Source organism: Typopeltis vanoorti, chromosome 19 (assembly GCF_054136105.1).
Source record: "Typopeltis vanoorti isolate ZY-2024b chromosome 19, IOZ_Tvanoo_1.0, whole genome shotgun sequence".
Taxonomy (NCBI): Eukaryota; Metazoa; Arthropoda; class Arachnida; order Uropygi; family Thelyphonidae; genus Typopeltis; species Typopeltis vanoorti.
Genome location: NC_143567.1, coordinates 38,119,428 through 38,146,321, shown reverse-complemented (window position 1 = coordinate 38,146,321; position 26,894 = coordinate 38,119,428). Strand labels below are relative to the sequence as shown.

General features: G+C 36.5%; 1 protein-coding gene across 1 annotated transcript in view; it reads left to right on the top strand.

Annotated features, from left to right (window-relative positions):
* The window catches only part of Tab2 (TAK1-associated binding protein 2), a 171,439-nt gene that overhangs the window by 39,567 nt on the left and 104,978 nt on the right, over positions 1 to 26,894 (top strand). Inside the window, exons 3-4 of the mRNA XM_090409209.1 lie at positions 13,372 to 14,674; positions 22,203 to 22,351. Coding sequence (XP_090265335.1) covers positions 13,372 to 14,674; positions 22,203 to 22,351 — 1,452 coding nt within the window. The remainder of the gene's footprint in view (positions 1 to 13,371; positions 14,675 to 22,202; positions 22,352 to 26,894) is intronic.

The window sequence follows — 26,894 nt, the reverse complement described above, 5'->3', positions numbered from 1 at the left end:
TACTGATGTCTTCTTTATTACCTTTTTTATGCAGAATTATGGTCGTTGATGTTTTCCATTCAGTAGGTACTTTCCTTAATTGTATATATTGGGTAAACCTTTCTGCTAGAGCTTTAAAGAGTATTTGTCCACCCATTTTTAATTCATCAGATTTTATACTGTCAATTCCTGGTGATCGGTCATTTTTCATATGGTGGATAGCCATTTTTATTTCTTCAAGGTAGGACAGATGGTATTTCCAGATTTTCCAAATTTTCGTCTGGTATTGGAGCTGTGATTACTTGTTTAGATGAGTAAAGGTTCTCATAAAACGATTTTACTATTTTTTCCATTTCACCTCTGTTTGCTTGATTGTCTATAAAGGCTGACGGTAGTGGTTGCTTTAGATTTATTTCTTTTTCTACTTTTTTTAGGCTACTGCGAAGCCTAGCTGCTTCTGCCAATTTTGTTGTTCTATATATGTTATAGTCGTCTTTGATATTCTGCCTCAGTTGTTTACAAATAATTTTATATTCTAGACGATCTTTACCTGTATCTTTCAGTATTCTTCTTTTCTTCATTAGTTCTATTGTTTTTGCTGATAGGCATTTCCTGGTCTTAGGAGGAAGTTCATACGAGGTTCTTTCTTTGCAGTTCATTAATTTATTGTTAAAGTTTGTTAAATCTTCATCGATGTCATTTTTTAATTTCCAGTCGGTTTCTTCCACCTTTTTTCTAAATTCTTCTGGATTTATCTGTTTTGAGTGTTTTTTATGGTTGGACTGTGCTCGTATGCATTCATTTTTTTTTTTATGTATTTTGAGAGTGGCTTTTATTGGATGGTGGTCTGAATTAATGTCACGGTAAGTTTTCACAATGACTTCGACATTTTTTATTATTCTTTTGCAATCTGTTAGGATGAAATCAATTTCATTTCTTGTCTCTCCATTTGGAGATTGCCAAGTCCAACTTTTTCCAGTTCTCTTTTTAAAGAAACTATTCATAATGTACGGCCTTTCTACTTCTACAAATTCTGCCAGGAGTTCACCTCGTTCATTTCTTTCCCCTTTCCCACATGGTCCAATGTATTTTTCTTCAATAAATCCTGTACCAATCTTTGCATTGAAATCTCTACACACTATTTTTTAATATTAGTGTTCCTAGTCATTCAGAATGGATTGTACAAGAAATAATATTTTTAGTTAGCTTTTCATTTATGATGAAGCTGACTCCTCCAGCCCCTTGTAGTGTTATATGAGGCTCCCAGGAAAATTTGGCTCCCATTTTGCTGTTAATTCAGAGCTTCTTTGGGTTTCACAGATAGCGAGGACATCAAACTTTACATTTTGCAGTTCTTGAAGCAGGAAATCAATATTGGAGTCAGAAGACAGAGTTCTAGTGTTGAAGAAACCAATAAATAGGGTAGAATTTCCAGATGGTGGTCTACCTTCCTCTGCAGGATTCTTAGCACCCCCCCTGCTCTTGCAGATTTCTCACCACCACCTTGGTGGGATTGCAAAGAGCCGCGCAGGACTGGGGGCCTTTTTTTTTCTTCTGCTTGCTGGCATCTTTACAGTGGTCTACAGCACTTCTCCTGACCATGGTTCTGAAGTGCGCCTTTGGTCCACGGCTCCTTATTCGTTATTCAGAGCTGCCCGTTTGGGCTTCCCTCATCTTCCCGAGGGACGTGCTTGGTAGGGGAGACCCACTCTGTCTATTAACACAATACCTATCATATATCTCCTTAAACCTATTCACTGTTTGGCACTCACAACCACTTCTGGCAATCCATTCCACACCTATTCCACTCACCCTTACTAACTACACTCTTAGACAACTTCCAAGTGTGACCTCTTGTTTTCCCCCTACTCTCCCATCTATTGAAAAATTTCTTCTGTATCAATCTTATAAAATCCCTTTAGTAACTTATAAGTTTCTCTCATATCCCCTCTCCTCCACTGGTAGCTAACTCTTCAACCCACCCACACACACACTCTCAATCTAACCTCATAGGAAACATTTCACAGACCTGTCACTGCTTGGTCACTTGTCTCTGAATCCTCTCCACCACCTCCCGATCCCCATTTTGCAAATCTGTGCATGGTAGTCAACATATGGGCAAATTGTAGCCATCTAATGAGAGATAATAACTTCCCGAGTTGGCAAAATAAGTTATTTTGCCAACTCTTTCGATATGTCCTCTGAATTTCAGATCTGCATCTCTAGCCTCATCAACTTTCTGTAAACTAGTACCATCAGTATGATATGAAGTGTGTAATCTTTTCAAGCCAAAGTACATTACCTTACATTTTACAACATTGAATCGACAACCATTGTTCTTTGCCCATACTGCCAATTTATTTAAATCAACTTGTAGGATATCTACATCACCTTTGCCTTTCCTAGTTTTGCATCATCGGCAAACAACTGAATGTCCCCCCCCTTTCAAATCTTTTGCTATATCATTCTAGTACAGAGCCTTAATTCCACTCCACTATACACCTTCTGGTATCTATCATTCCCCCCTCCCCCCCATACATTCCACCAGCCTCATATCAATTCCCATTTGCTCTACTTATGTAATAGTTTTCTGTTCTGTATTCTGTCAGATGCCTTTGTAAAGTCCATACAAAATTAATAACAGAAAAAACTCACGTACAAAGATTATTTAATAGTATAATTTTCGCCTGTGTGTCACAGGCATCTTCAGTACATTAAGCTCAAATTAAACAATAACTGACAATTCCAAAAAGCGCCACCTAAGTAGCTGGTGTAAGATAACTAAAAAGGTCAATAACTTTCCTTAAAAAAAAATCAATACAATAAAAAGTTAGGAAAGATGAGCTGATTTGTAAAGTACTATCTCCCATAAAGGGGATAGACGTAAGCCATCGGATCTGTTTAAGTTAGGAGAATGAAGTAGAGTTTCACATGTTTCTTGATAAAGGCGTTCCATGAGTATTAAATCTATTAAAACTACTCAAAGTTCTTTTAATGAAGCAATTCTTATAACCATTAGATAGAAAGGAAGAAGTTATATATTTTAATATGTCTTCCTCTTCAAACACAGAAGAAATAACACTCATTACTATCCCTTATGTACAAGGCATCAGTGAACGTATAGCAAAAGTTTTAAAACCACTGAATATTTTTGTTGCCTTTCAACCGTTTAGAAAAATCTCCACCTTTCTCACTTCTCCTAAGGACAAGCTTCCACATCTTAATCATTCAGGTGTCTACCAGATTCCGTGCTATTGTGGATTATCTTATTTCGGACAAATGGGAAGATCTGCCTCTATTCAGCTAGAAGAACACCAATCTTATATTGAATACTTTAAACCTGAAAAGTCTGGACTTGCAGAACATGCCATCTTCACCAGACACAGAGTTCATTGGAGAAAGACAAAAGTTCTTCACAAAAGTCAGTTTCTCATGGAACGCCTTTATAAAAAAACATGTGAAACTCTACTTCATTCTCCTAACTTAAACAGATCCGACGGCTTACGTCTATCCCCTTTATGGGAGATAGTACTTTACAAATCAGCTCATCTTTCCTAACTTTTTATTGTGAACACCAGCTACTTAGGTGGCACTTTTTGGAATTGTCAGTTATTGTTTAATTTGAGCTTAATGTACTGAAGATGCCTGTGACACACAGGCTAAAATTATACTATTAAATAATCTTTGTACGTGAGTTTGTATCAATATGTCTACTCACAGTATACTTCTTTTAAAACTTACTGGCAAAGTCCAGTAGTATCATGGTGTATCCATTTCCTTTATCCAGTCCTGTTGTCACCTTATAAAATGTGAATAAATTACTGAAGCAGGACCTACCTTTTATGAAACCATACTGTCCCCCATAAAGTATCATATTCCTATCCACTCATTCCTGAATTTTACTTTTAACTAACTTTTTCAATACTTGAACCACCACTCCAGAGATACTAATTGGTCTGTAATTTGCTACTTCTGTCTTGGAGCCATCTTTATGTAATGGAATCATCTTATCCTCTCCACTCCCTTGGAACCTTGCCAGAGCTGAGACAGATTGAACAACTTTCAGAAGCACTGCCAGTTCACTTGCACCTTCTCGTAGCACATTAGCAGACATACCATCCCCTCCCACTGCTGTATTCACATTGATATTTTTCAATATACTGAGTACTTCTAATTCATCTACCTATTTCTTTTGCTTCTGTCACTTTCCTAACATCAGCACTGAGTAAAGTTATCTTTCCAGAATCATTCTTTCTCTTACTTGCTATTTTGGATTTACTTTGGCCTTCTTAGCTAATTTTCTCTCAAAATTTGATTTAGCCTTCCTCACCATACTAGTTACCCTTCTTGCTTGTGCTTTCTACTGCTTATGGGCATGCTGTCATCACCTTGTTTATATTTCTTCCATAGTGCTTTTTTTGCAGGCTCCTGGTTTATATTGTTGGTCATCCACTTAATCTCTACTTGGTTTATCTTCCTTATCCTGGGTATGCACTCTGATACTGCCTCGCTCAAACAATCCTTGACTGCTTCCCATCCACTAATGACATTCATTTCATGTAGTTTCTTATGTCATGTCATGGCACTGCACCAAGTTGCTTCCTAAGTTTGTCATCATTGCTAACTTTGTAGTTCTGATTAAACCCTTTTTATAAGAGACGGATTGGTCAAAATGCTAAACTACATTTATCCAAGACAACATTGAAACTAATTGTAACTTAAATCTAAGAGCTGGGTTAAATATGAAACATTTCATCAAAAACTGGAGACCACAGGTATGAGTTCTCAGAAAGATTAGGGTGAGTGAATAGATGGCATCAATGGCACTATGATTGTATAAATGAGGATATTAGGAAAGAACCTGACATTGTCAGCCTTCAGGAATGTGTTAACACAGCTAATCTCAGGTTGTATGTCACTTAAACAGAATGGTAGAAGAATGGTTAGCAAAATATAGTTCTTTGCCAGGATGTCTGGAGAAGACCCAGATGAAGACCAATATCTAGGTGGATTGATATAGTAACAAGTGCCTTAGAATACAGAAATATAAGATCTGCTAATATTAGAGTCTTGACAGATAACATATTAATTCAGTAATGATGTAACATATAGTACTGTCATAATATCTTGTTTTTTTTTAAAAAATTACATATTTTCTTGAATGCAGTTTTTTGATTACAGTCCAGTAACTTGGCTAGTCATTCCTTGCTGTTGGACTCTGATACTATCATAAACATTGAATAACTGCTGTAATAAATATGGTTTAAAAAAAAGTAACAAAAAGAAAAGAACAGCGAAAATAGGCAGAAACATTGAACGCATCAAGTGCATCCTGAATGAAGAAACCTATAGAACAAGTCAAGCATTTCAGCTGTTTATGCACAATTTTTAGTGAAGATAGAAAATTAAATTTCGAAATAGACAACAATAGCAAAGCTGGTATTGTAGGAAGTCAGCTGAATAATTTTGTATGGAATAAGAGAGAAATTAGTTAAAACACAAAAGTAGCTATAATACAAGACAGTATTCAAGTCAATTTTAACTCAGTGGATCCTGGAGCTTGGCTAGAAATAAAACATTTGATCAAAAACTGGAGACCACAGATATGGGAGTTCTGAGAAAGATTAAAGGAGCAAATAGGTGGCATCATTAGCAATGTCATATTAAAAATGATAATACAGTGGTGCCCTGGTTAACAATGGCCTCAGATAATGAGTGGCTGTGAGAAAAAAATCTCTTGGTTAATGACTCTCTATTATGTGAACCTCTATCCGATTTAAAAAACCAGAATTTTCCGATCGCACTCAGCCATGCGCAGGAAGACATTGTCAAATAGAGAATAGCCATCCGGCATGGCTGTGAAGCTCAGATATGTTTGACCCATCATAGCCAGCTGTTTACGTTTTCCGTTTATTGTTTCTTTTCTTGTAGTGTACTGTGCTTTATTTTAAAATTTGTGGTTATAAATGCGTTTTATGATGAAAACGAGTATTTAAGCATTTATTTTTTGTGTTGGTTCATATAGACAATAAATCGGCGGGTTCGTGTTACTGTTCGCTCGCCATCAAAAGGCAAATTAAATCTCATCTGTATAATAATCGTTGTATCTATAAGCTGCTAATCAGTGTATGTTATGGTAAGTGCTGTATCTAATATCATCACCTTACAAGCAAAATGCACTAAGTCAAAAATTGCAGGTTTCAAATTTAACTGTTAACTTTTATTTCAAAAAGTTTTTTTTTTTGAACTTTTACTTTTATTTTCAGGTGACGATATGTTCTTTGTATCCCTTATCTTAGTGTTGTACAATTTGTAATAATACCGTATTTTGCGTATTTTTTTTTTTTATAGAATGAATTTTTTTACCATGTAAAAAATGGGTCCCAAAAAGAAAGCTAGTGAGGGGAAAAAAAAGAAAAATTTTCTCTGTTGAACAGAAGAAAGAAATAATAGCAAAACGTCATGAAGGTGTGAAAGTTATGCAACTAGCTCGAATATATGAAACTAATCATTCTACAATATCAACCATTTTGGCTAAGAAAGAAGAACTTATGGTAGCTAAGGTTGCTAAGGGAATTTCAAGGTTGAATGTCAGAGGGCTTCTTTTTTTGAGCAAATGGAAAATCTATTACTAATTTGGATCAAAGAAAGAGAAATGGTGTGCAATACTACATCTCAAAATGCAATCTGTCAGAAAGCTAAACAGATTTATCAAGATTTGAAAAAGAAGACTTCGGGATCAAGTTCTGAGGTAGATGATGATGATTTCAAAGGTAGCAGAGGTTGGTTTGACAACTTTAAAAAAAGAACAGGAATTCATAGTGTGGTTAGGCATGGAGAGGCAGCTAGTTCTGACAAAGCAGCAGCAGATAAATTTGTCAATAGCTTTACAAGAATTATAGAAGAAGAGAATACCTACCTCAACAAGTCTTCAATTGTAATGAGACTGGGTTATTTTGGAAGAAAATGCCCAACAGGACATGTATCACAAAAGAAGAAAAAACACTTCCTGGGCATAAACAATGAATGATAGGTTAACATTGTTTTTAGCAGCAAATGCAAGTGGAGATTGCAAGGTAAAACCAATGTTAATCTACCGCTCAGAGAATCCCCGAGCATTCAAAAAGTTCTAAATCCAATCTCGGTGTTTTGTGGCAGTCTAACAGCAAAGCCTGGGTCACAAGAATAGAATTTAGAGACTAGATTCGCAAAGTGTTTGGACCAACTGTCAAAGCCTATCTGGAGCAAAATGATCTGCCTCTAAAAGCCATTTTAACCTTGGATAATGCACCTGGCCATCCAACGGGCATACAAGAAGAGCTACTACCAGAGGAATTAGATTTTATCAAGGTGATTTTTCTTCCTCCCAAGACTACATCTCTGATTCAACCTATGGATCAGCTGATAATTGCAAATTTTAAAAAACTTTACACAAGGGAACTTTTTACCAGGTGCTTTGAAATATGTGAGGCTACCAACATAACCCTAAGAAAATTTTGGAAGGAAGAATTCAACATTGTCATAGCAATTAGGCTAATTGTAAAGTCTCGGCAAGAAGTAATAATGAAATGTCTCAAAGCAGCATGGAGGAAACTGTGTCCTTCCTTTGGTAATGAAGAAACTTCAGATGAAGGACACAAATCGGTAAAGGATATTGTGGCAACTACTCGTGATCTTAACTTGGAAGAAGATGTTGAAGAATCATTGGAGATGCATGACTGAGAACTGACTACTGACGAGCTGAAAGCAAGCAGCAGTGTGAAGAAAAGGAAATGGAAATTTCATCTGAAGATGAGGATGGAGAGAAGAACAAATTACGACTGCTGAAATCAAAAATGTTTTAGCAAAGTGGGAGGAAGTTCATAATGTTGCTATGAAATGGAATCCAAACAAATCTGAGGTTATCAGAACTGCAGATCTATTTAATGAAAAGTCCATGCAGTTTTTCAGAAACATTTTAAAAAAGAGGCAGAAGCAAACAACTCTAGACATGTTTTTTACAGGTCCAGTCAAAAAACTCCAAAGTGAGCCCAATTGTCCTTCTGGTGAAGATTGATAATTAAAAACTGTTTTCATGAACAATTCATTTTATTAATGTTAATTTTTTTGTAGCAAATACATATACTATATAATAAATAAATGATATTACTATATTTTTATGATATTTTAAATGCATTTTATCTGCATTTTTAATATGTACTATGGTTGTGGGGAGGAGCCGGAACAAATTAATCGATTTTCAATTAGATCTTATGGGGAATCGCGCCTTGGATAACGATGGTAATCCTGGAACGGATTACCGTCGTTAACCAAGGCACTACTGTATTAGGAAAGAATTTGTCATTGTTAGCATTCAGGAATATGTTAGCAGAGCTAATATCAGGAGGCATGGTCACTTAAACAGAATGGGAGAAGAAATGTTAGCAAGACAAGTGCTTTTTGCCAGGATGGTGGGAAAGAGATCTGGGAGAAGAAAAATATTTAGGTGGATTTATATACCAAGAAGTGTCTTAGAAGACTGAAATATATCACCTGATAATATTGGAGTCCTGACAGATTACTTTGGACAAAAATTGTCTATAAGAAGTTGATAATAATAACCTTTTCATGTAGTATAATCGTAATGCTCTGTACATCCCCCAAGGGTACATATCAAGAATTTAATAAGGATGAAATTCTGATTTCCAATTTATACATTCTAATTATTTTACCATATCCTTAAAATCAACTTTCTTAAAATTCCAGTCCTGCTGTTCCCTTGTTACTGCTTCCCCCTTAATTTTAATTTCCATGCAAGGATTGAATAGTCACTATCACACAGTGGTTTTCAATAACTGACATGACTAGTTTGTTCCTCTGGTGTTAATATTAAATCCAAGACCCTTCCTATCTATTCTTAAATTATACTCAACATGAAATTATATTCTTGTTTAATCTTTTATTAAGTTCAAGCAAAGAATTTGCATGCGAAGCTACTTCATGCACAAATTGTTTTGCTTGTAACTAGGCTAACTTGTATATAGAGGCTGTTGACTTCACATCAGCTGCTTTAGTGTCCCATAATGCAAAGCACACTGCCTTTCTGCTATGTATATCGCTAAATATTCCTGTCCTGTCAGGTGTCTTCTCCATCCAGGAGATTGACTGCCTTGTGTCTCCACCATGTCCTATTCTGCACCTCTGCTGCATTCCTCATATGAGAGATAGGTCCAGTCTTCTATATTTTTCATCCACTCCAGTCTTTATCTTCCTCTCCTTCTCTTTCCCTCAACAGTCCCTTCGAGAAGTGTCCTTTGTAGGCAGTTATGTCTCAGAATATGTCCAAAATAGCTGACTTTTCTCTTTTTAATTTCTTTTATCGGGCTCCTGTTTACACCTACCATCTCTACTACCTATTCATTTGTCTTTTTGTCTTTCATGATATCCTCTTAATTCTTTGCAGCATCTGCATTTCAAAGGCCCAGTTTTCTCACACTCAGATTGGAGAGTGCTCATGTCTCTACTCCATATAATAATGTGGATCATATGTAACATTTGGGGATTCTTAGTCTTGTTTTCAGATTTAATTCTCTAGATGTGAGTTCAATGTTGCAAAATGTAAGGTTTTTTAAAATTTGGAAAACAAAGAATGGGATGCAGAATTTATGCTTGGTGAGGATATATTGTTGGAGGTGGAGGAAAAGAGATCTGGGGGTGATAATGGATAAGGATCTGAAAGTTAAGGGACACATTGCTAAAATTCTGAAGACAACACAAAGGCTTCTGGGAATGATGTGGAGGACACTGACTTGTAGAAGTAGGGGATTCTTGTTCCATTGTATAAGGCTTTGATTAGGCCATACACATGGACTATTGTGCCCAGATTTGGTCACCTGGTTTCAGAATGACGAAGAGATGTTGGAAAGGATCCAGAGGCGACTGACTGAGGTAGATTCTAACTCTGGAATGTCGAGTATGAGGAAAGATTGAGAAGATGTGCCCCAGAGTTTGGTGGAAGGGGGGGGGACTACAAGTTAGTAACCGATAGAGACCTACAAGTTAGTAAGGGGTTGTTATAGGATCAATGCTGGAGTGGTTCTACAGTTTCAGTTTCAGTTTTAGTTTTCTGACAGCATTTTCAACTTCACAGAGTAAAATGGGTCGTCCTTCTAAATCAGTCTGTTCAGGAATATTATTTCTTTGTTGCTCGTATAATTTTCTTGTGCATTTAATCTATCTTTCCAATATTTCTTTTTTATCCATTAGAATATGGTCCTTGAGTCTCTAATGACACTTGCATGATTTACTGTATTTGTCCTGCTTGTCATTTCTCTCATCTTTTCATGCATTTCTCTGCTTCTGTGTTTTCTATCAAGGTTTTCTATGTCTGTACATTTTTTCTTGATCCATTCTCTTTGACTTTCCTGCATTCCTTTTTTATTTCTTTATTCATGCTTTTATATTCAGGTTTGTTCTTTAACTTTTTTCTTTGTTCCATCAACTTTAATATTTTTTCATTTATCCAAGGTTTCCTTTTTTAATTATGGGAGTGTATTTTTGGCGCTTCATTGATGCTATTCTTGAATGTTTGCCAGTTCCTGTTAATTTCATCAATTGGCATTCTATTTTCTGTGTGAGTTGTGGTGTCAGACTTGTTAAGGGATTTTGTGAATTCTTTTATAAAGAAGTCTTTAACTTCTTGTTGTTAAGTGAGTCTGAATTATAAGTTTCTCTTATGAATGGTTGGCTTGGTATCTTAAGTTTTATTTTGATTTTTGCAATCACTGGGTTGTGGTCCGATCCTATGTCTGCTCCAGGATATGTTTTTGTTTGTGTTATTGCATTTTGGAATCTTTTGCTTATTATTATATAGTCAATTTGGTTTCTATAGATGTCCCCAGAGTTTTCTACGTATATAGTCTTCTGGGAGGATGTTTAAATAGTGTGTTGGCAATTATTAGGTCATTGGTTTCACAGAATTGAATTAATCTTTCACCTGTTTCATTTCTGAAAGAGGTGAAAGCCCTTAGTTTCCCACGCAAAATGAGATTTTTTTCCGAGCCCAGTTTTGCATTTAGGTTGTCCATCATTATAATAATATCACCTGATTTAGCACTAGAGATTGCAGTTTGGATGTTTTCATAAAATTGTTCCAACTCTTCATCTGGGTGGTCTTGGGTTGGTGCATATGCTTGGATAATATACAAGTTGAATGGTTGTGCAGTTATTTTGGCTGTTACGATTATGTCATTTATGGGCCAATATCCATGTAGAGATTTTGCAATTCTATTACTGGTTATGAGTGTTTCCTCATCAGTTATGGATAGGATTTGAAGCCCATCAGTTGAGAGATTGCTCTATAATGCCACATTATAGTCCAAGCGGCTGATCTGCCAGAAAAACTTAAACAGCAACATTTGGTCATTTTTCTGCATGTCATGGTTAATAGCTTACTTTCCTCATATTTCCTCACCAGTATCTTTAGGCTCTGTACTTTCACTTATTTGCTTCCTCCTGTACATAAATGACCTCTCACTGACCTCAAATCCTATCCATAGTTGGTTATGAACAGGGCTCAACAAACTGTGGCAAGTCCTACTTCCCATGGAAAAAATGTACTTGCTCAAGTCCTTCCATTTATTTATTTGAATGATATGTCCCAGTAAGTCGATAACAATTCAATACAGTGATTATCGATGCTGTATTGCAGTTTGGAGAAGATTTCCTTGGGAACCATTCCAAGAAGTCAAGTAAACAACATTGATTTTTTGGAAAATATTTTTTGTTACTTGGAATGGACCTTTATATTATGCATATTCTTCATTGTTTTCTTACAGTTAAAGATTTATTTAAAAAATTATTTTTTATTAATTAAAAAACAAATTGTCAAGTCTACACCTATTTCACCATGAATGAGTGCACAAGCATATTTGTCGAACCCTGGTTATGAGTGTCCACTCATCAGCTATGGATAGGATTTGAAGACCATCAGTTGATAGACCTTGTAGTACATGTATGCTCTCTCTCTCTTGTAACCATTTCCATAATTTCATAACCAATGCCTTAAACTCTTATCTCCTTGCTGCCCTTTAGTAGCACAAGGATAGAATTGGGACCGTCTTTCTGAAAGAAGAACTTCTTCTTTTGTTTTATCTTTCACAAGAAAGATTTCCAAGCAGGATCACACTTCTTTTCTTGGATTCACTTGCACTTTTTGCCTCTCCTTGCACAAATGCATCCTAGCCATAACATTTTCTATAATTTTCTGCTCTTCATTACTTCTGACCTGTGCTATTGTTGGCATTGTATAAATCCTATATCTGTCCAACCTCATAAGAAATCCTCTTGCTCCACAGAAGAGGGCAGTCTGATTAATTGGTGACCCTCCTCTTGCTCAGATTTATTCCAATTGCTCTTTTCTAAATCTTCTCTTTCTCTGAGATGTCTCTTCTTCAGGCATTTTTGTGGCGCTGTTCTGCTCAGCTGGCCACCATCATTCCTCCACTTTTATCCAAAACTGTAAGAACATAAATAGCTGCTGGTTAACATCCATTTACTGTCCCACTTCATACTCATCAAATCAGCTTCTCTCTCACCTCTTTCATTCCATTTATTTTAGTTCTTTGTTACCTCATTCTGTTTTCTGCAAAGACATATCTTGGGAGAGGAAAGCTCTTCAAGAAAGACTTCATTAAATTTCCTCTTTTTTCTTCCTCTCCCACATATACTTATGTTCTGTAGGTTTTGCAACTATTTTTGTGTGGATTTCATATTAAAAATAAAAAATTCTGAAGAAGTATGTGCCATATGAAAGTAGCTGAGTAACTTTTCTTTCTTTTATGCAGTTATTTCCAGAATACATCTTTCAACATGAGTGAATATTGACCAAAATTCATAAGCAAATATATCTTTGCCCATTATTATTCATTCTCTGAATAATCAGTGAGAATGATGATGAGAAATGTCTTTTCATGTCATTATTCCAGATTATTACAAAATAAGTTATAGAAAATTTAGATTGAATATTAGCTCCTGTAAATTTTATCACTCTGAGAGGAACAATCATTAAGCCTTTTGCAAGTAATATTATTCACAGATGGCTTAATGATTATTAATTATGGTTCATATAATATGATCATTAATATGGCTCATGGATGATCCATTGTGATAAACCAAACTACTTTTTCATGTAAAAATTTGAGTCAGGCCTCTGAATCTTATAAATACATGATAGGATGAAAAATGTTAGTTATCTTTTTTTTGTGATTATATAATGTTTAAAATTTTAATTAGAACAGTTTGTTAGTTATCTTTTTTTGTGATTATATAATGCTTAAAATTTTAATTAGAACAGTTTGTATTTGCTTCTGGAAATATTTATTATCTTTATTTTTATTTTTCTCTTCTCAACAGCATTTTGATGATCGTGATAAATGTTGTGAACTTTTGAAGAAAGAAAGTGAACAGTATTTATATGCATCTTCATCACTAAGTGATAACTCACTTACCAACAATTTTTCAGATTTCCTGAATAAAAATAAAAGCAGTTATTCTGTGTTAAGTGCTGAGGGTGGAATAAAAGATACAGTTGGTAGTAGCATTCCACATGAAAGTCGCTCAACGGTTAACAGCCATCATCCATTTAATTTTTATCATCATCAGTATTCAACTCCAACCCCACTTTCTCCACCAAATATAGGCCTCTATATAGCTGAACAGCAAGCTGATCATACACAGGTTCTTACAGGTCACCAAACACAGGTACATTCTGCCCCAGTAATGCCCAGTGAAAAGCAGTATGGTTTGTATCCATACGACATTTCTAGTCAACATGTGGAACCTTCCATTTATTCCAATGTTAATCAGAATCATCAGAAAATATCTAGCATTAAAGATTATTCTGTTAATATATCCCGTCCAAGAGCAAAGGAACCTTCAAAATCTATGCAAGAAACTGTTGCTGCTGTAGATCATTCTAAAATAAATCCTAATAGTAGTATGGAGCATCATATTACAACTCTAAATATCACACCAGTCCCTCCATATTTATCTAATTTAGGAAAAAATTACTACTCATCTCATCAATATCAGCCAGTATCATCTCCTCAAAAGAGCAGATGTACAACAGAACTAAATTTTCAGTTATGCCCTCCCTCATCTGATCAACAGCCAATTAATATAACCACAACCCCTTTAAATTTTCCACGTGATACTAGTCCCCATGGATATGGCTCAAAACTTCAGATATCAGTGTCACCTAATATTGCCTCCATTACTGCATGGAGGATAAACACTTCATCTCCGTCACATCTATTTTCTCCATCTCAGATTTCGTCAAATTCTACCAGTCAGCAGCATTCCTCAGAACAGCAGGTGCAGCAGCAGCAGCATGAAAGTCAAATATCTCCTGTAACTAGTCTCCCTATGATGAATTATCTCCATATAGACACAAAGACTAAAATTAATTCTCCGTCGACAAGTCACCAATCTGAGCAGAGCTCATCATATGAAGTATCTAATTTAGAAAAACATCAGTGGTCCAGCACATCTGGTCATTCACCTCATTGGATGCTTCATGACCAGCAGTCATCAAGTTCCAAACCTAATGTCATATATAATTACCAGACTAATAAAGGAGCTGAAAAATCATTATCCTCCAAAAATTCTGTTACTAAAGGCTTATCAAGCATTCAAGATGAACAAGAATATACTAAAGGTAAGTTATGCATTTTATTATTATTTCAAAATGTTTATATCAACTAAAGAATATTTTTATATGGATAAATCATCATCATCAAATTCCTGCCATATACCCTCAAGGGGTGTATAGGATATGATAGTACTACATGAAAAATTTACATCATTACTAACTTCCTATCTATAGTTTTCCTCCAAATCAGTCTGTTACTTGTCAAGACTCCAATATTATCAGATCTTATATTTCTATTGTCTAAGGCACTTTGCATCGTATCAATCCACCTATATCTTGGTCTTCCTCTGGGTCATTTCCCTGCCAACCTGGCAGAGAACACTTGTTTTGCTAATCTTTCCACTCCCATTCTGTTTAAGTGACCATACCATCTGAGATTAGCTCTGCTAATATATTCCTGGATGCTGACAGTGTCAAGTTCTTTCCTAATATCCTCATTTTTAATATGATATTGCCATCAGTTCATGCCTCTAATCTTTCTCAGGACTCTCATATCTGCTGTCTCTAGTCTTTGGTCAAGTGTTTTACTTCTGACCCAGCTCTCAGATCCATAAGTTAAAACTGGTTTGAACACTGTTTTGTATACAGCTAATATAGTGTTTAGACTAATTTCTCTCTTATTCCATATGAATTTATTCAGTTTGTATGTATTGGTATGGTAGGAAGTCAATTTATTCATTTGACTTCCTACCATACCAGCTTTGTTGATTCTGTTGCCTATTTCCATATTTAATTTACCATCTTCACTAAAAATTGTGCCTAAGTAGCTGAAATGTTTTACTTGTTCCACAGGTTCTCCATTCACAGCGCAGTTGATATTTTCAATGCTTCTGCGTATTTTCATTATCTTTGTCTTGTTATTGCTAACCTTCATACCATATCTATTACAACAGTTATTCAATTTAGTCAAGGAATCTTGTAGACTTGTAGCAGATTTATTTAGAAGTATAACATGCATAAAACAAAGAGCTGACATTAACATCTCCAATTTTGATATCATGTTTAATACCACTTTCCTTTATAATGTGATCCATATAGATGATGAATAACAGAGGGGATAATGTACATTCTTGACTCACACCAGATTTAAACCATCTTCCTGTACTTCCTTCAATTCTAACTGCTGACTTACAACTCAAATAAAGACTAAGTATTGCTCGATATAATGCCCATTGACACCATATAACTAATGTATTGAATAGCTTCTCTCTTGGCACCTTGTCATATGCCTTTTCCATATCTACAAAACTTAAATACGGTTATGTTCCCATGATTTCTCGACTATTTGTCTTAAAGTGAAGATCTGACCCTGACAGCCTCTATTTGGTGAATCCAGCTTGTTCTTCACCAAGCTTTTCTTCCACAACTCTTCTCAACTGTTTCTCAAGTATACTTGCATAAATCATACCAGGAACATTCAGTTGGGAAATACCTCTGTAATTCTCACATTCAGTTTTATTTCCCTTTTTATATATGGGTACTATGAGAACTCTACTCCAATCATCTGGAATTCATTCCTCTGTCCAGGCCTTCTGAACTATGCAGTGCAGCCACTGTAAGACTTTTATACCACCATACTTTAGCATTTCTGGTCGAATATCATCTACTCCTGCTGCCTTTCCACATTTCAGGCTCTTGATGGCTTTTTCTACTTCAAGTACTGATATGTATTCCTGACTGCATGCCTGGTCTGTGTTTTTTACCACTGTGTTATCATCACTGCTTGTTACATTTAGCAGTTTCTCAAAGTAATTACCCCATACTTCAAGGATATATTTTTCTTCTGTTTTCATGTCACCTTTATCATCTCTAATTCCTTTTGTAGCACTCTTTCCTCTATTTCTGAGCTTCTTCAACAACCTCCAGAATATTTTGCCACTTTCTTGATATTTATTTTCTATGTTCTTGCCAAAGTCCTCTCATGACTTTTGTTTAACTTGTTTTACACAGTAATTCTCGTAGACTAGCTTATACTTTGGTTATGCATTACTAATTCATTCACTTAAGGAATTGACAACATAGATAAGAATATAAATTAAATTGCACTTTAATAAATATTTCTGATATTTCGTCAACATCACGTTGACATCTTCAGAAGAAACTTACAAAAAAGGCATGTGCACTTAGGCACTATAACACAGTAACTGAGAATGAAGTGATGAAGTTATTGTTCTCCAAAAAGTCCTGATGGTGCCCCCTAGTGGGCTATGTAGGTGTTCTTGGCCATTGGGCTGAAGGTCTGCTGATGTAAGCCTCCCAAATTTGGGACAGTCTCATGCAACCAAATTTGTCGAGGTTTGGAAAGTTTCTTAGGGCTGAGGCTGATTCCATGAATAGTCTTTCGAATTTGAACTTGCTACGGTGTATTACTGTAGCAAGATCAAATTTCCACCGTATTCTGTGGTGTGCAAGCGTTGTCTGCAAGACCAGAGCGGCTGTACTTGTGAAACTGGATGTAATCCTTGTGTTCAGAAATTCTGATATTCGCTGTCCTGCCTGTTTGGCCAAAGTAAGACAGTTTACAGCTGCAAGGGACCTGGTATACACCAGGTAAGTCTAGGGAAAGTGGTTAGTCTTTAGTGGAGCGGATAAGGGATGCCAATTTTCTGTATGGTCTGTAACAGGAGGTAAAGTCATGTTTTTTTAAGATTTTGGTATTTTTTTTCTGAGGTGCCTCGGATGTAGCAAATGGTATGAAGGGGGAGGGAGATTGTGGTTTGTTGGTTTCAATATTTTTTTTTGGGGGGGGGTGTAGCAATTGGCTGAGAAAGTGTTTAAGATCTGATTTAGTTCAGTGTTTAGAGCCTTGTCGTTAGAACAGATTAGTTTAGCCCTGTTGTATAGTGTTTTCACTCCATATTGTTGTGAGGGGGGGGGGGGGAATTGTTGGTGAATGTACCTGCCTGTATATGTGGGTTTTCTATAAACTGAGAAAACCAAAGTTCCATCAGGCTTGCGGATGACTTGTGTGTCTAGGAAAGGGAGGCTGTTGTTTTCCTCTTTTCCCAGAGTGAACTTGATTCTGGGGTGTTGGTTGTTTAAGTGTGTTAAAAAGGAGAGGAGTATATCAGAGCCATGTTGCCAAATAGCGAACACATCATCAATGTTGTGAAGTCATGTGGTTGGTTTTTGTGGGGCAGAGGCTAAAGCTTTATCTTCAAAGGTCTCCATAAAGAAATTGGCCAAGGGTGGTGAGAGTGGTGAACTCATGGCTGTCCCCTCTATTTGTTTGTAGAATATTCCCTGCCAAACGAAATAGCCTGAGTTCATTGTGAACTGAAATGGGGCTGAGATATCAGGAGAAATTTTAGCTTGGATTAGCTCTAAAGTTTCCTTGAGTTGGACATTTGTGAATAAGGAGGAGACGTCAAAGCTGATCATTATGTCAGTATGTTGGAGTGTAAGGTTTTCTATGCTAGCTTTGAAGTGGGCTGAGTTTTTTATGTGTAATGGTGTGTTGCCAGTATAGTGTGTGAGCGCATTGGCCAAATGTTTAGCTAATTTGCATGTGGTGGAATCAATGCCATCCACTGTGGGATGCAATGGCACATTTTCTTTATGTATTTTTGGGAGTCCATAAATACGGGTTGGGGGGTATAGAGTTAAACGGTTTTAATCTGTTAGTAACTTCTACAGGCCAAGAAGTGACTTTCTTAAGGAGCCTGTGAAGTTTTCTGATTTGTGAGTTGGTGGGATTGTATTCGATAGGGAGGTAAGTAGCCCGATCTAATAGAAGAGCATTAAGCTTACCTGTGCAGTCCTTTTGATTAAGTGCTACAGTTGCATTTCCCTTATCCGCTTTGGTGATAACTATCCAAACCTCAACAAATTTGGTTGCATGAGACTGCACCAAATTTGGGAGGCTTACATCAGCAGACCTTCAGCCCAATGGCCAGGAACACTTACATAGCCCGCTAGGGAGCACCATCAGGTCTTTTAAGAGAACAAGTTTCATCACTTCATTCTCAGTTACTGTGTTGTAGTGCCTATGTGCACGTGCCTTTTTTTGTAAGTTCCTTTTGAAGATGGCAACGTGACGCCGAAATATCAGAAATATTTATTAAAGTGTAATTTAATTTATATTCTTATCTACGTTGTAAATTCCTTAAGTGATTTAGTAAAGTTTTACACAGTGTTTATCTTTCTTACATTTGTCTCTGTATTCTCTAAGAGTTCAAGCTAACTTATTTGCCAGGAACTTTTGATATGTTTTCTTCTTTTCCTTCACTGCCTCTTTAACTTCCTGTGTCCACCATCGAGTTCTGATTTTTCTATCCTTGCAGACGACCTCACCACCTGCCTCTCTGGGAGAATCAATCAAGGTTTTCTTTACGGCTTGCCATTGAATCTCCAAGGTTTTGTTCCTGTTCTCAAACTCTTTCATTTTTTCTTGAATGGTATTTGTGTATTTTAGTGTACAGTTTACGTCTGAGAGCTGCTCAACTTTTATTCGCTTTAAAACTTTCTTACATGTTATTCTTTTCAATATGAAATTCAATTTTATCTTGCTCAAGACTAAATAGTGATCGCTTCCAATTTCGAATCCTCTGTACACTCTGGTGTCCTGCACTAGAGAGAAAACATCACTATCAACAATAACATAGTCAATGAGACTTTTCTTATTCCTTGCCTCTTTTCTCCATGTGAATTTGTGCACATTTTTATGTTGGAACATGGTGTTAGTAATAAGCAGTCCATGTCCTGAGCAGAAATCCAACAGGCATTTGCCATTATTATTATTAGCTTTGCTCTTTTCTCTCAATTTTCCAAAATATTTTTGTATGTCTGACAATCATAGGTTTCTTCTTTTTCAGACCTTACTTGCACCACACACGTCGTAGGGAATATTAAAAAGAAACCTGCAAATTTCTCCCAGTCAATATGGCATATCATTGAAAAAAATAAGATAAACAGTACAAGCCCAAGAACAGAACCCTGTGGCACACTATTGTCAAAAATCCATACTTTTATTCTGCTTCATACAGTTCTTAACTTAAGTTTCTCTAACCATCCAAGGTATCCTTGGATTTCATCACATGGTTACAGGATAAGGTAGTTAGCCCTGTACTTATATAGTATATTCTGTATGTAAATTGCATGCATTCCCTTGGCTGGTTTGCCTTTGCTAGATGAAAAACCCTGCCACCTCTGTATGAGACTGGCTAACTCACTTCGCTTGAAAATCCCTGATAAAGATTCTTTGCATCCTTTTTGAATTGGAATACAGGTCTTTCCATCTGAAGGATGTCGTCAAAACCAAACGTTCCACTGGCATTCTCCATTTATAGAAAACCAAAACACAAAAAGTTCCTTCATGCAACATCTATTGGGGAAATATCAGTTATGGTTATTCCCCACAAAACTTTAAACTTTTGCAGAGGCATAATATCGGAGTAGCATCTCCTTGACATACCCGACAAAGAGATATGCTCTGATATGAAAGATCAGTGAATGACAGCCACGAGGAGAATACTAAAAGTATGGATGTTCATCTGGTTCCCACCAGGAATATTTCCCTTGCATTCAACACGTCAAAACCACCAACATCTGTCAAAGTGGGCTACCTCAACTGCTTAGTTAGGCTTTACATCCTGAACCCTTTGTACTGTTCTAAATGTTAGATGTATGGTCATTCCCAAACTTCCTGTAATGATTGTGCTGTCTATGTCCAATGACAGTAAAGACCATGAAACAAAGATTGTAAGAACAAAGCACCACAATGCCCTAACTGAGAGGGAGACCATCAAGCTTACTCTCAAGCATGCCAAAAGTGGAGAAATGAGCAGGATATCCAAAAAATAAAAATAGAGCAATGTATCAATAAGTGATGAGACAATATACACAAAAGTGGTAGCAGCAACATCTGGCAAACCTTTTTATGCTGAGAAGGCAGCTGTAAAAAAAAGTATTAGGGATCCAAACCCATATGTTTGGATCCCTAACATATCCTGCCTTCTCACAATTACAATATCCTTCAGCAATATGACCTATTTGCCATTTCCTTTGAGTGAATGAATGAATGACCTGCCAAAGATGGTCCCACTACATGGAAATCCACTAATAAAAAAAAAAAAAAAGATAATGAAATGTGCACCACAGGATCAGAGATTTATCTCGAAACCCCTCTAATAGATGTTAGAAGCACAAAATATTAGATATGGCAATATTAGAGTGCTTGTAACTAATAAACTAATTTGGACGAAAATTGTTGATAGGAGATTAATGATAATGTAAATTTAATCATGTAGTGCTGGCATAGTAGCCTGAACACCTGTTGAGGATATATATATCAGGAAATTGATGATGATGTCTTAGAAGTCATTCCTGCAAGAGTGTTGTGAGCAAGGAAGTGTAGAGACGGTGAGTATCTGAAAGAGGTATGGGTGGTGTGAATGAATTTGAGGAACAATGTGATATGTCACTGCTTAAGTGAGACCTCCTAAAAAAAAAAAAAAAACCTGTTGTCCTCTCCAGCCAAGGCAACAGTTATTGCCATCCTCTGTGAACCACCTTTCTGTTGTACACACAACATGGCATAATGCATAGTCCTGCTGAAGAAACACTCTGTTGCATTTGCATAGAACTCTGTCATCACCCCCAGGAAGATAGTTAGCCAGTACCCTCTGGTACTGGCCTAACTCTGCCTTGGATGTCTGTTACCCTCCTTTTATAGCAGATCCCATCCAATACTTTATGGGAGGCCAGTACATTATATCCAGGTGGTGTCTGGATACTTTTGGCAGAGCAGTGTGTATATATAAAATCATGGAAATATTTAACATGGTATTATTTTTATTATTATTATTTGACACCTCCAGGGAGTCCAAAGACTCGAGGGAGGACACCTACTCTACAACTCTGTCTCCACCACTACTATTTCTACAGACAATCACAAACATCCATGCCCACAGCAGGATTCGAACCTGCAGCCCTTTGGCTGGAGAGTAGATATGCTAACCACTCGGCCAACTAGGCTGGCAATATTTGGTATACTTTGAAATGTAGCATATATTTAATACAAGCTTGAATAAAATTATAGTGGTGTGTTCATCTACACATTGGTTGTTCGCATGAAGTATTTATCATCTTCCACAGGTAGGAATTAGTATCAACTGCAAAGGACATTGAGATTGTTGGCATGGGCTGTAGATCTAAGCCTTATTTTATATTTGTTGGCTAATAAATTAGGAATTATTTGGCACTACTTTATTTCAGTGTTAGAGCTGGATGCGTGATTGCTCAATCATTTTTGTCAACATGTGATTCTCAAAAATGTGCTTCCAGAAAATTGTACATTATTAGGTAAGTGTATCTACATCCATGCTGTTGTTGTTAATATTACAAATTCCATTATTTACAGCTTATATTCTATCATTTTATGATGGAATATAAGCTGTAATCTTATGTAGTACATTGTAAGTGTAATTTTGTAAATTATCAATTATATTATTTTATTATACTGTTCATAAATAATTGCAAAGTAACTAGAATCAGCATTTTATTGATATGATTCTATAGACAAAGCATTGTTCAGTCTTGTTACAGTATCAGAAAGCACGCTTGGATATGCTCTATCAAGAACTAATACGAAAGAAGGAAATAAGAGCAAAATTGCAAATACAGGTGTCTTCAATGGAGAAAGAGCTTCTTCAGCATAAGCTTCAGAGAAATGTCCTAACAGATGTAAGTAAGCATTTGGGAGAGGGGAGGAAAAGGTTTAGTTTAGCATTGGTAACTTTTTAATAATATAAAGTCTGTTTATAAAGTATCCAGATTGATGTGATTATCTAAAGAATAAGAGATCAGCTTCTTCTGTGTATGCATGCAATTGCACATGGAAAGAAAGAAGACCTTGAGAAAATCATTGTTGCTGTTCAGAAACAAAATGGTTTTTATGATGTTTCAAAAGTTTCTTTCTTGAATTTTGTCTACTGTCCCCAACAACATAAAATCTACAATTTAAAAAATTGTTTTACACTTTGGGAGGTCAGCAGTCTTGCTTAGCAAGATTAAGTTAATTGTTGAATGCTACTACAATTTTTCGCCAAAAAAGTTTACAATTTTGTTTCATTTGAGGCAAATGTCAAGATTCCGTAAAGTAAAAATAAAAAACCTACATAGTCCCACAATCACTCAGTTACACTAAGCTATCAAAATAAACAATATTCTCTATTAAAATACAATCAATATTACCAATTACTACACAAAATAGCACTTATCTTTACCAGAGCCCTTTATCAGTCACTTGCATCAAATATGCTAGTGGATATATACTCAGATCATACCAACAAATATACTAGTCACATAGTTCATTTAGCCTTAATTCAAATTGTGTGTGTGTGCGTGCGTGTGCACGGTGTGTGTTGATCATATTAACTGAAACAGGGCTAAGTGTCTAACATCGCTTCTGTGTGATCCATGTCATTCTGACTTGCACTGGATAATGATGTGATGCAGTCCTCATTTCATAAATGATAGAAATAACAAAGTTATGCTCCCCTTTTAATGAAGAAGGTTCTGCTTGATAATTAAAAAAAAAAAAAAAAAAAAAAAAAAGTGGGAAAGGATCATGCCACTTTAGACTACTAAAATTCAATGTTACACTGGAAAATTATCTGCTATCTAAAGAACTATAACTACCCCTGACAGAGTGGAATTCAAATCAGCAGTCAATTGCTTCCAAAGCTAAAATGTTGTCCATCCTGCTACTCAGGCTGAAGTTTATATTATGTTTCTCAGAATGAGATCACTGATTTGACCTGTTGAATTATTACATATTATACACCAAAGAGCCAAACATTATGACAACCTACCTAATATGATGTTGGTCCTCCACATGCCACCAATCTTATCTGGCGAGACATCAATGCTACAAGATTTCTAAAGGTTTCTTGTGGTATCTGATATGAACACATAATCAGCAAATCCTTTAGCTCTTGAAAGTTATGTAGTTGGGCCACCTTAAGGCCAGGACAATACCTGGAAGTCTTTCTCATGTTCCACAATCCAGGCAGTGTGGCATGGTGCATTATCCTGCTAAAAGAAGCCACAACTAGAGGGGAATACCATTGTCATGAACGGATGTACCTGGTCTACAATGATATTTGGGTAGGTGGTAGACACCATAGTTTCCTACACATGACTGACTGGACCCAGGGTTTCTCAGCAGAACATTGCCGAAAGCATTACACTTCCTCTGCTGGCTTGTTTTTACCCCACATTGCATCCTGGTGCCAAGGTAAATGACACATGTATCTGGCTGTCTACACTGTGCAACAGGAAACGAGATTCATTGGACCAGACAACCTTCTTCCACTCATGCAAAGTCCAATTTTGATGCTCACATACCCATTTGAGATGCTTTTGACAGTGAATCGAGGTTAGCATAAGTACTCGGAGCGGCCTGTGACTACACAGCACCATTTTCAAGAAGGTTCGATGTGCTGTGACATATTACACCTGTCACCAGCATTCAGATTACTCTGAGTTGTGCCACAGTGACCCTCTGTTGGCTCATACCGTCTGGGATAGCCTTTGCTCAAATCAAGTATCAATGAGTCGTGGTCACCCCACACGTTGCTTCCAGTTCGTGTTTTTTTTCCCCTCCTTGGACCACTTTTTGAAGGTACTCTCCATGGCTGACTGTGAGCACCCCACAAGCCGTGGGGTGCTCACAGTCAGCCATGGAGAGTGTGAGCACCCCACAAGCCGTGCCTTCTTGAAATGCTCTAACCAAGTTGTCTGCCATCACAATTGTTTAGCCTTTGTCAGACTCGCTTAAGTCCACTGCCTTAACAATCTGAAGAACAACAATAATACTGATTAACAGAGTATGTATCAGGTGTTATTTATACCATTTCATGACCTGCACAAGTGGAATCATTTCCCTGCAGTGATTCAATTTGCATGAATAGACACTGGTCATAAAGTTTTTTTGGCTCTTTGGTGTATATAATAATAAGTATCATATATTATTATTATAATTTTTTTTTATATTATTTTTAACAGCCTGTAACTTCCCCACTGCTGGGTAAAGGCCTCTCTCATTGCTGGAGGGTTGGGTCCTCTTCTCCCATGGTGACCCACTCCATCTTGGGAGAGTGTATTCATACTCGTCTGGATGAATATATGAAGGTGAAAGACAATCACAAACATCCATGCCCTAGGCGGGATTTGAACTCACAGCCTCTTGGCTGGAGAGCAGATATGCTGACCACTTAGCCAACCAGGCCAGCATTATAAATTTTAATAACTCCTAATTTCTTGGGAATGCTTTATGATTGGCCTTACAGGAGGATTTGAATAGATTGTATAAGTAGTATAAGATTGTGAAATCTGGCAGGCAACTAGGATTCAAAATATACACTTGGGGAGGAAATTTGGGGGAGGTTGAGGAGATAAAAGACCTTGAAGTGGTGGTGACAAGGATCTGAAGTTTAGAGGTAACATTGCACAAGTTGTTAACTGATCATATCAGATGATGGCATGATACAGAGAACCTTATCACACAGAAATAAAGAAGTTCTAGTTCCATTATATAAGGCCTTGATTAGGCCTCGTGCAGATTTGGTCTCTTGGTTTACATGATGATGAGGATATATTGGAAAGTATCTAGAGAAGACTTAGGTGATAACTGGTCTTTGGAATGTGGGATATGAAGACAGATTCAGGGAGTGCAGTTAGCAAAGCCTTGTGAGTGGGAAGATGAGAGGGGATATGATTGAGACATTTAAGTTGGTAAAAAGTTGCTACCAAGTTAATGTTGAAGAAATTTTTCATAGAACAGAAGGGAGTAGAACAAGGATACATCAATGGAAGCTGTATAAGTAGGGTGTGAGCAGGGACATAAGGGACAGGTTATTTGCATAGATAGTGGTTTGTAAGCGGAATGCATTGCCTCACATTGTATGTGCATGCAGGTTCAATGAATGAATTTAAAGCATGGTTTGATGATGGGCTCTGTGTACTTCTCGTAATGAGTCTTTTTGACTCCATGGAGGCCTGGTGTTAATAATAAATGCTGTAATTGTGATGAAGCATCCCTTTTCTATACTCTCATCTTCAGCTGCTTCAAGTGAATGTATCAAGCATCAACTTAAAATTCCTTTCGGATTATTGCCCCACTGGAACATATTCATATTGCAGAATTCCTTCACATTAAAAAAAAAAAAAAATATAATATATATATATATATACCAATAACATGACTTTGATTTTTGCTGTATACATATTTTTTTATGGAAAGATGGTGGATGGAAGACCCTGCTACTTTTATTACTGTTTGGTTTCATTATTGTATCTATAAACTTGAATCTCTCATCATCTTTTTTTTTTTTTTTTTTAATTTCATCATTAGGTGTATGCACAACAAATTAGAAGCCACTGACAAATGATTGCCTCATTCTTTCTTGATAAAAATCTGGTTAAAATTGAGTTATATGAACCTAAAATTCTGACCTCTTCTGCTGCTTTTCATACTGCAAATCATTAATAAGTTGGAACTAAACTGTGCACCTTTTTCTCTTTTAAATCTATGGACTAAACCACTCCATACACTCTTCTTTTTCACCCATAGTTTATGTAGACTCTTGGGACACTATAAATTTGACAGTCCTAACATACTCTCTCCAGATGTTTTTGTTTTGGGACTGCCTTAACAAAGTGGAGAATGAAGAATTAGTCCACTTTTTAATTTTATCTATCTAGATGATTCTAGGTCATCTCTGATGCTTTTTCCCCAGAAGTCAAGCCCTCTAGTGCTAATTTATGTAAGCTATGTGGCCCAGCCACCGAAGCTGTTTCTGATGTATTTTTAGTGATGATATTGTCTTATCTACTAGCAATGGAACGGATTTTTCTTCTAACTCCATCATTTGTTATGTGTGCTCTATACGGTATCTTCAAAAGTTTTCGCTAGCACTTCATCTTGAAGGCGAATAATCTTTTCTCATCTTCCTATAGCAATGTCCAAACCTCACATCTGTATAGTAAGACAGAGTTAACAAGGGTATCGGTGAGGTAGTCTTGTAGCTAGCTTGTAGTTTATTGTCCTTCCAAAGTGACTGTAATCTCTGAAGAGCAAAGTTGGTTTAGCAATATGTGCTTTAACCTCCCAACCAGCCAGGGCGTATATATACGTCCAGCAAATCCTGAATACGATTCAGACCACCTGTTGAAAGAACATGGATAAGAAGTGCATTTGACTGTCATATCCATTAGAAGGTGC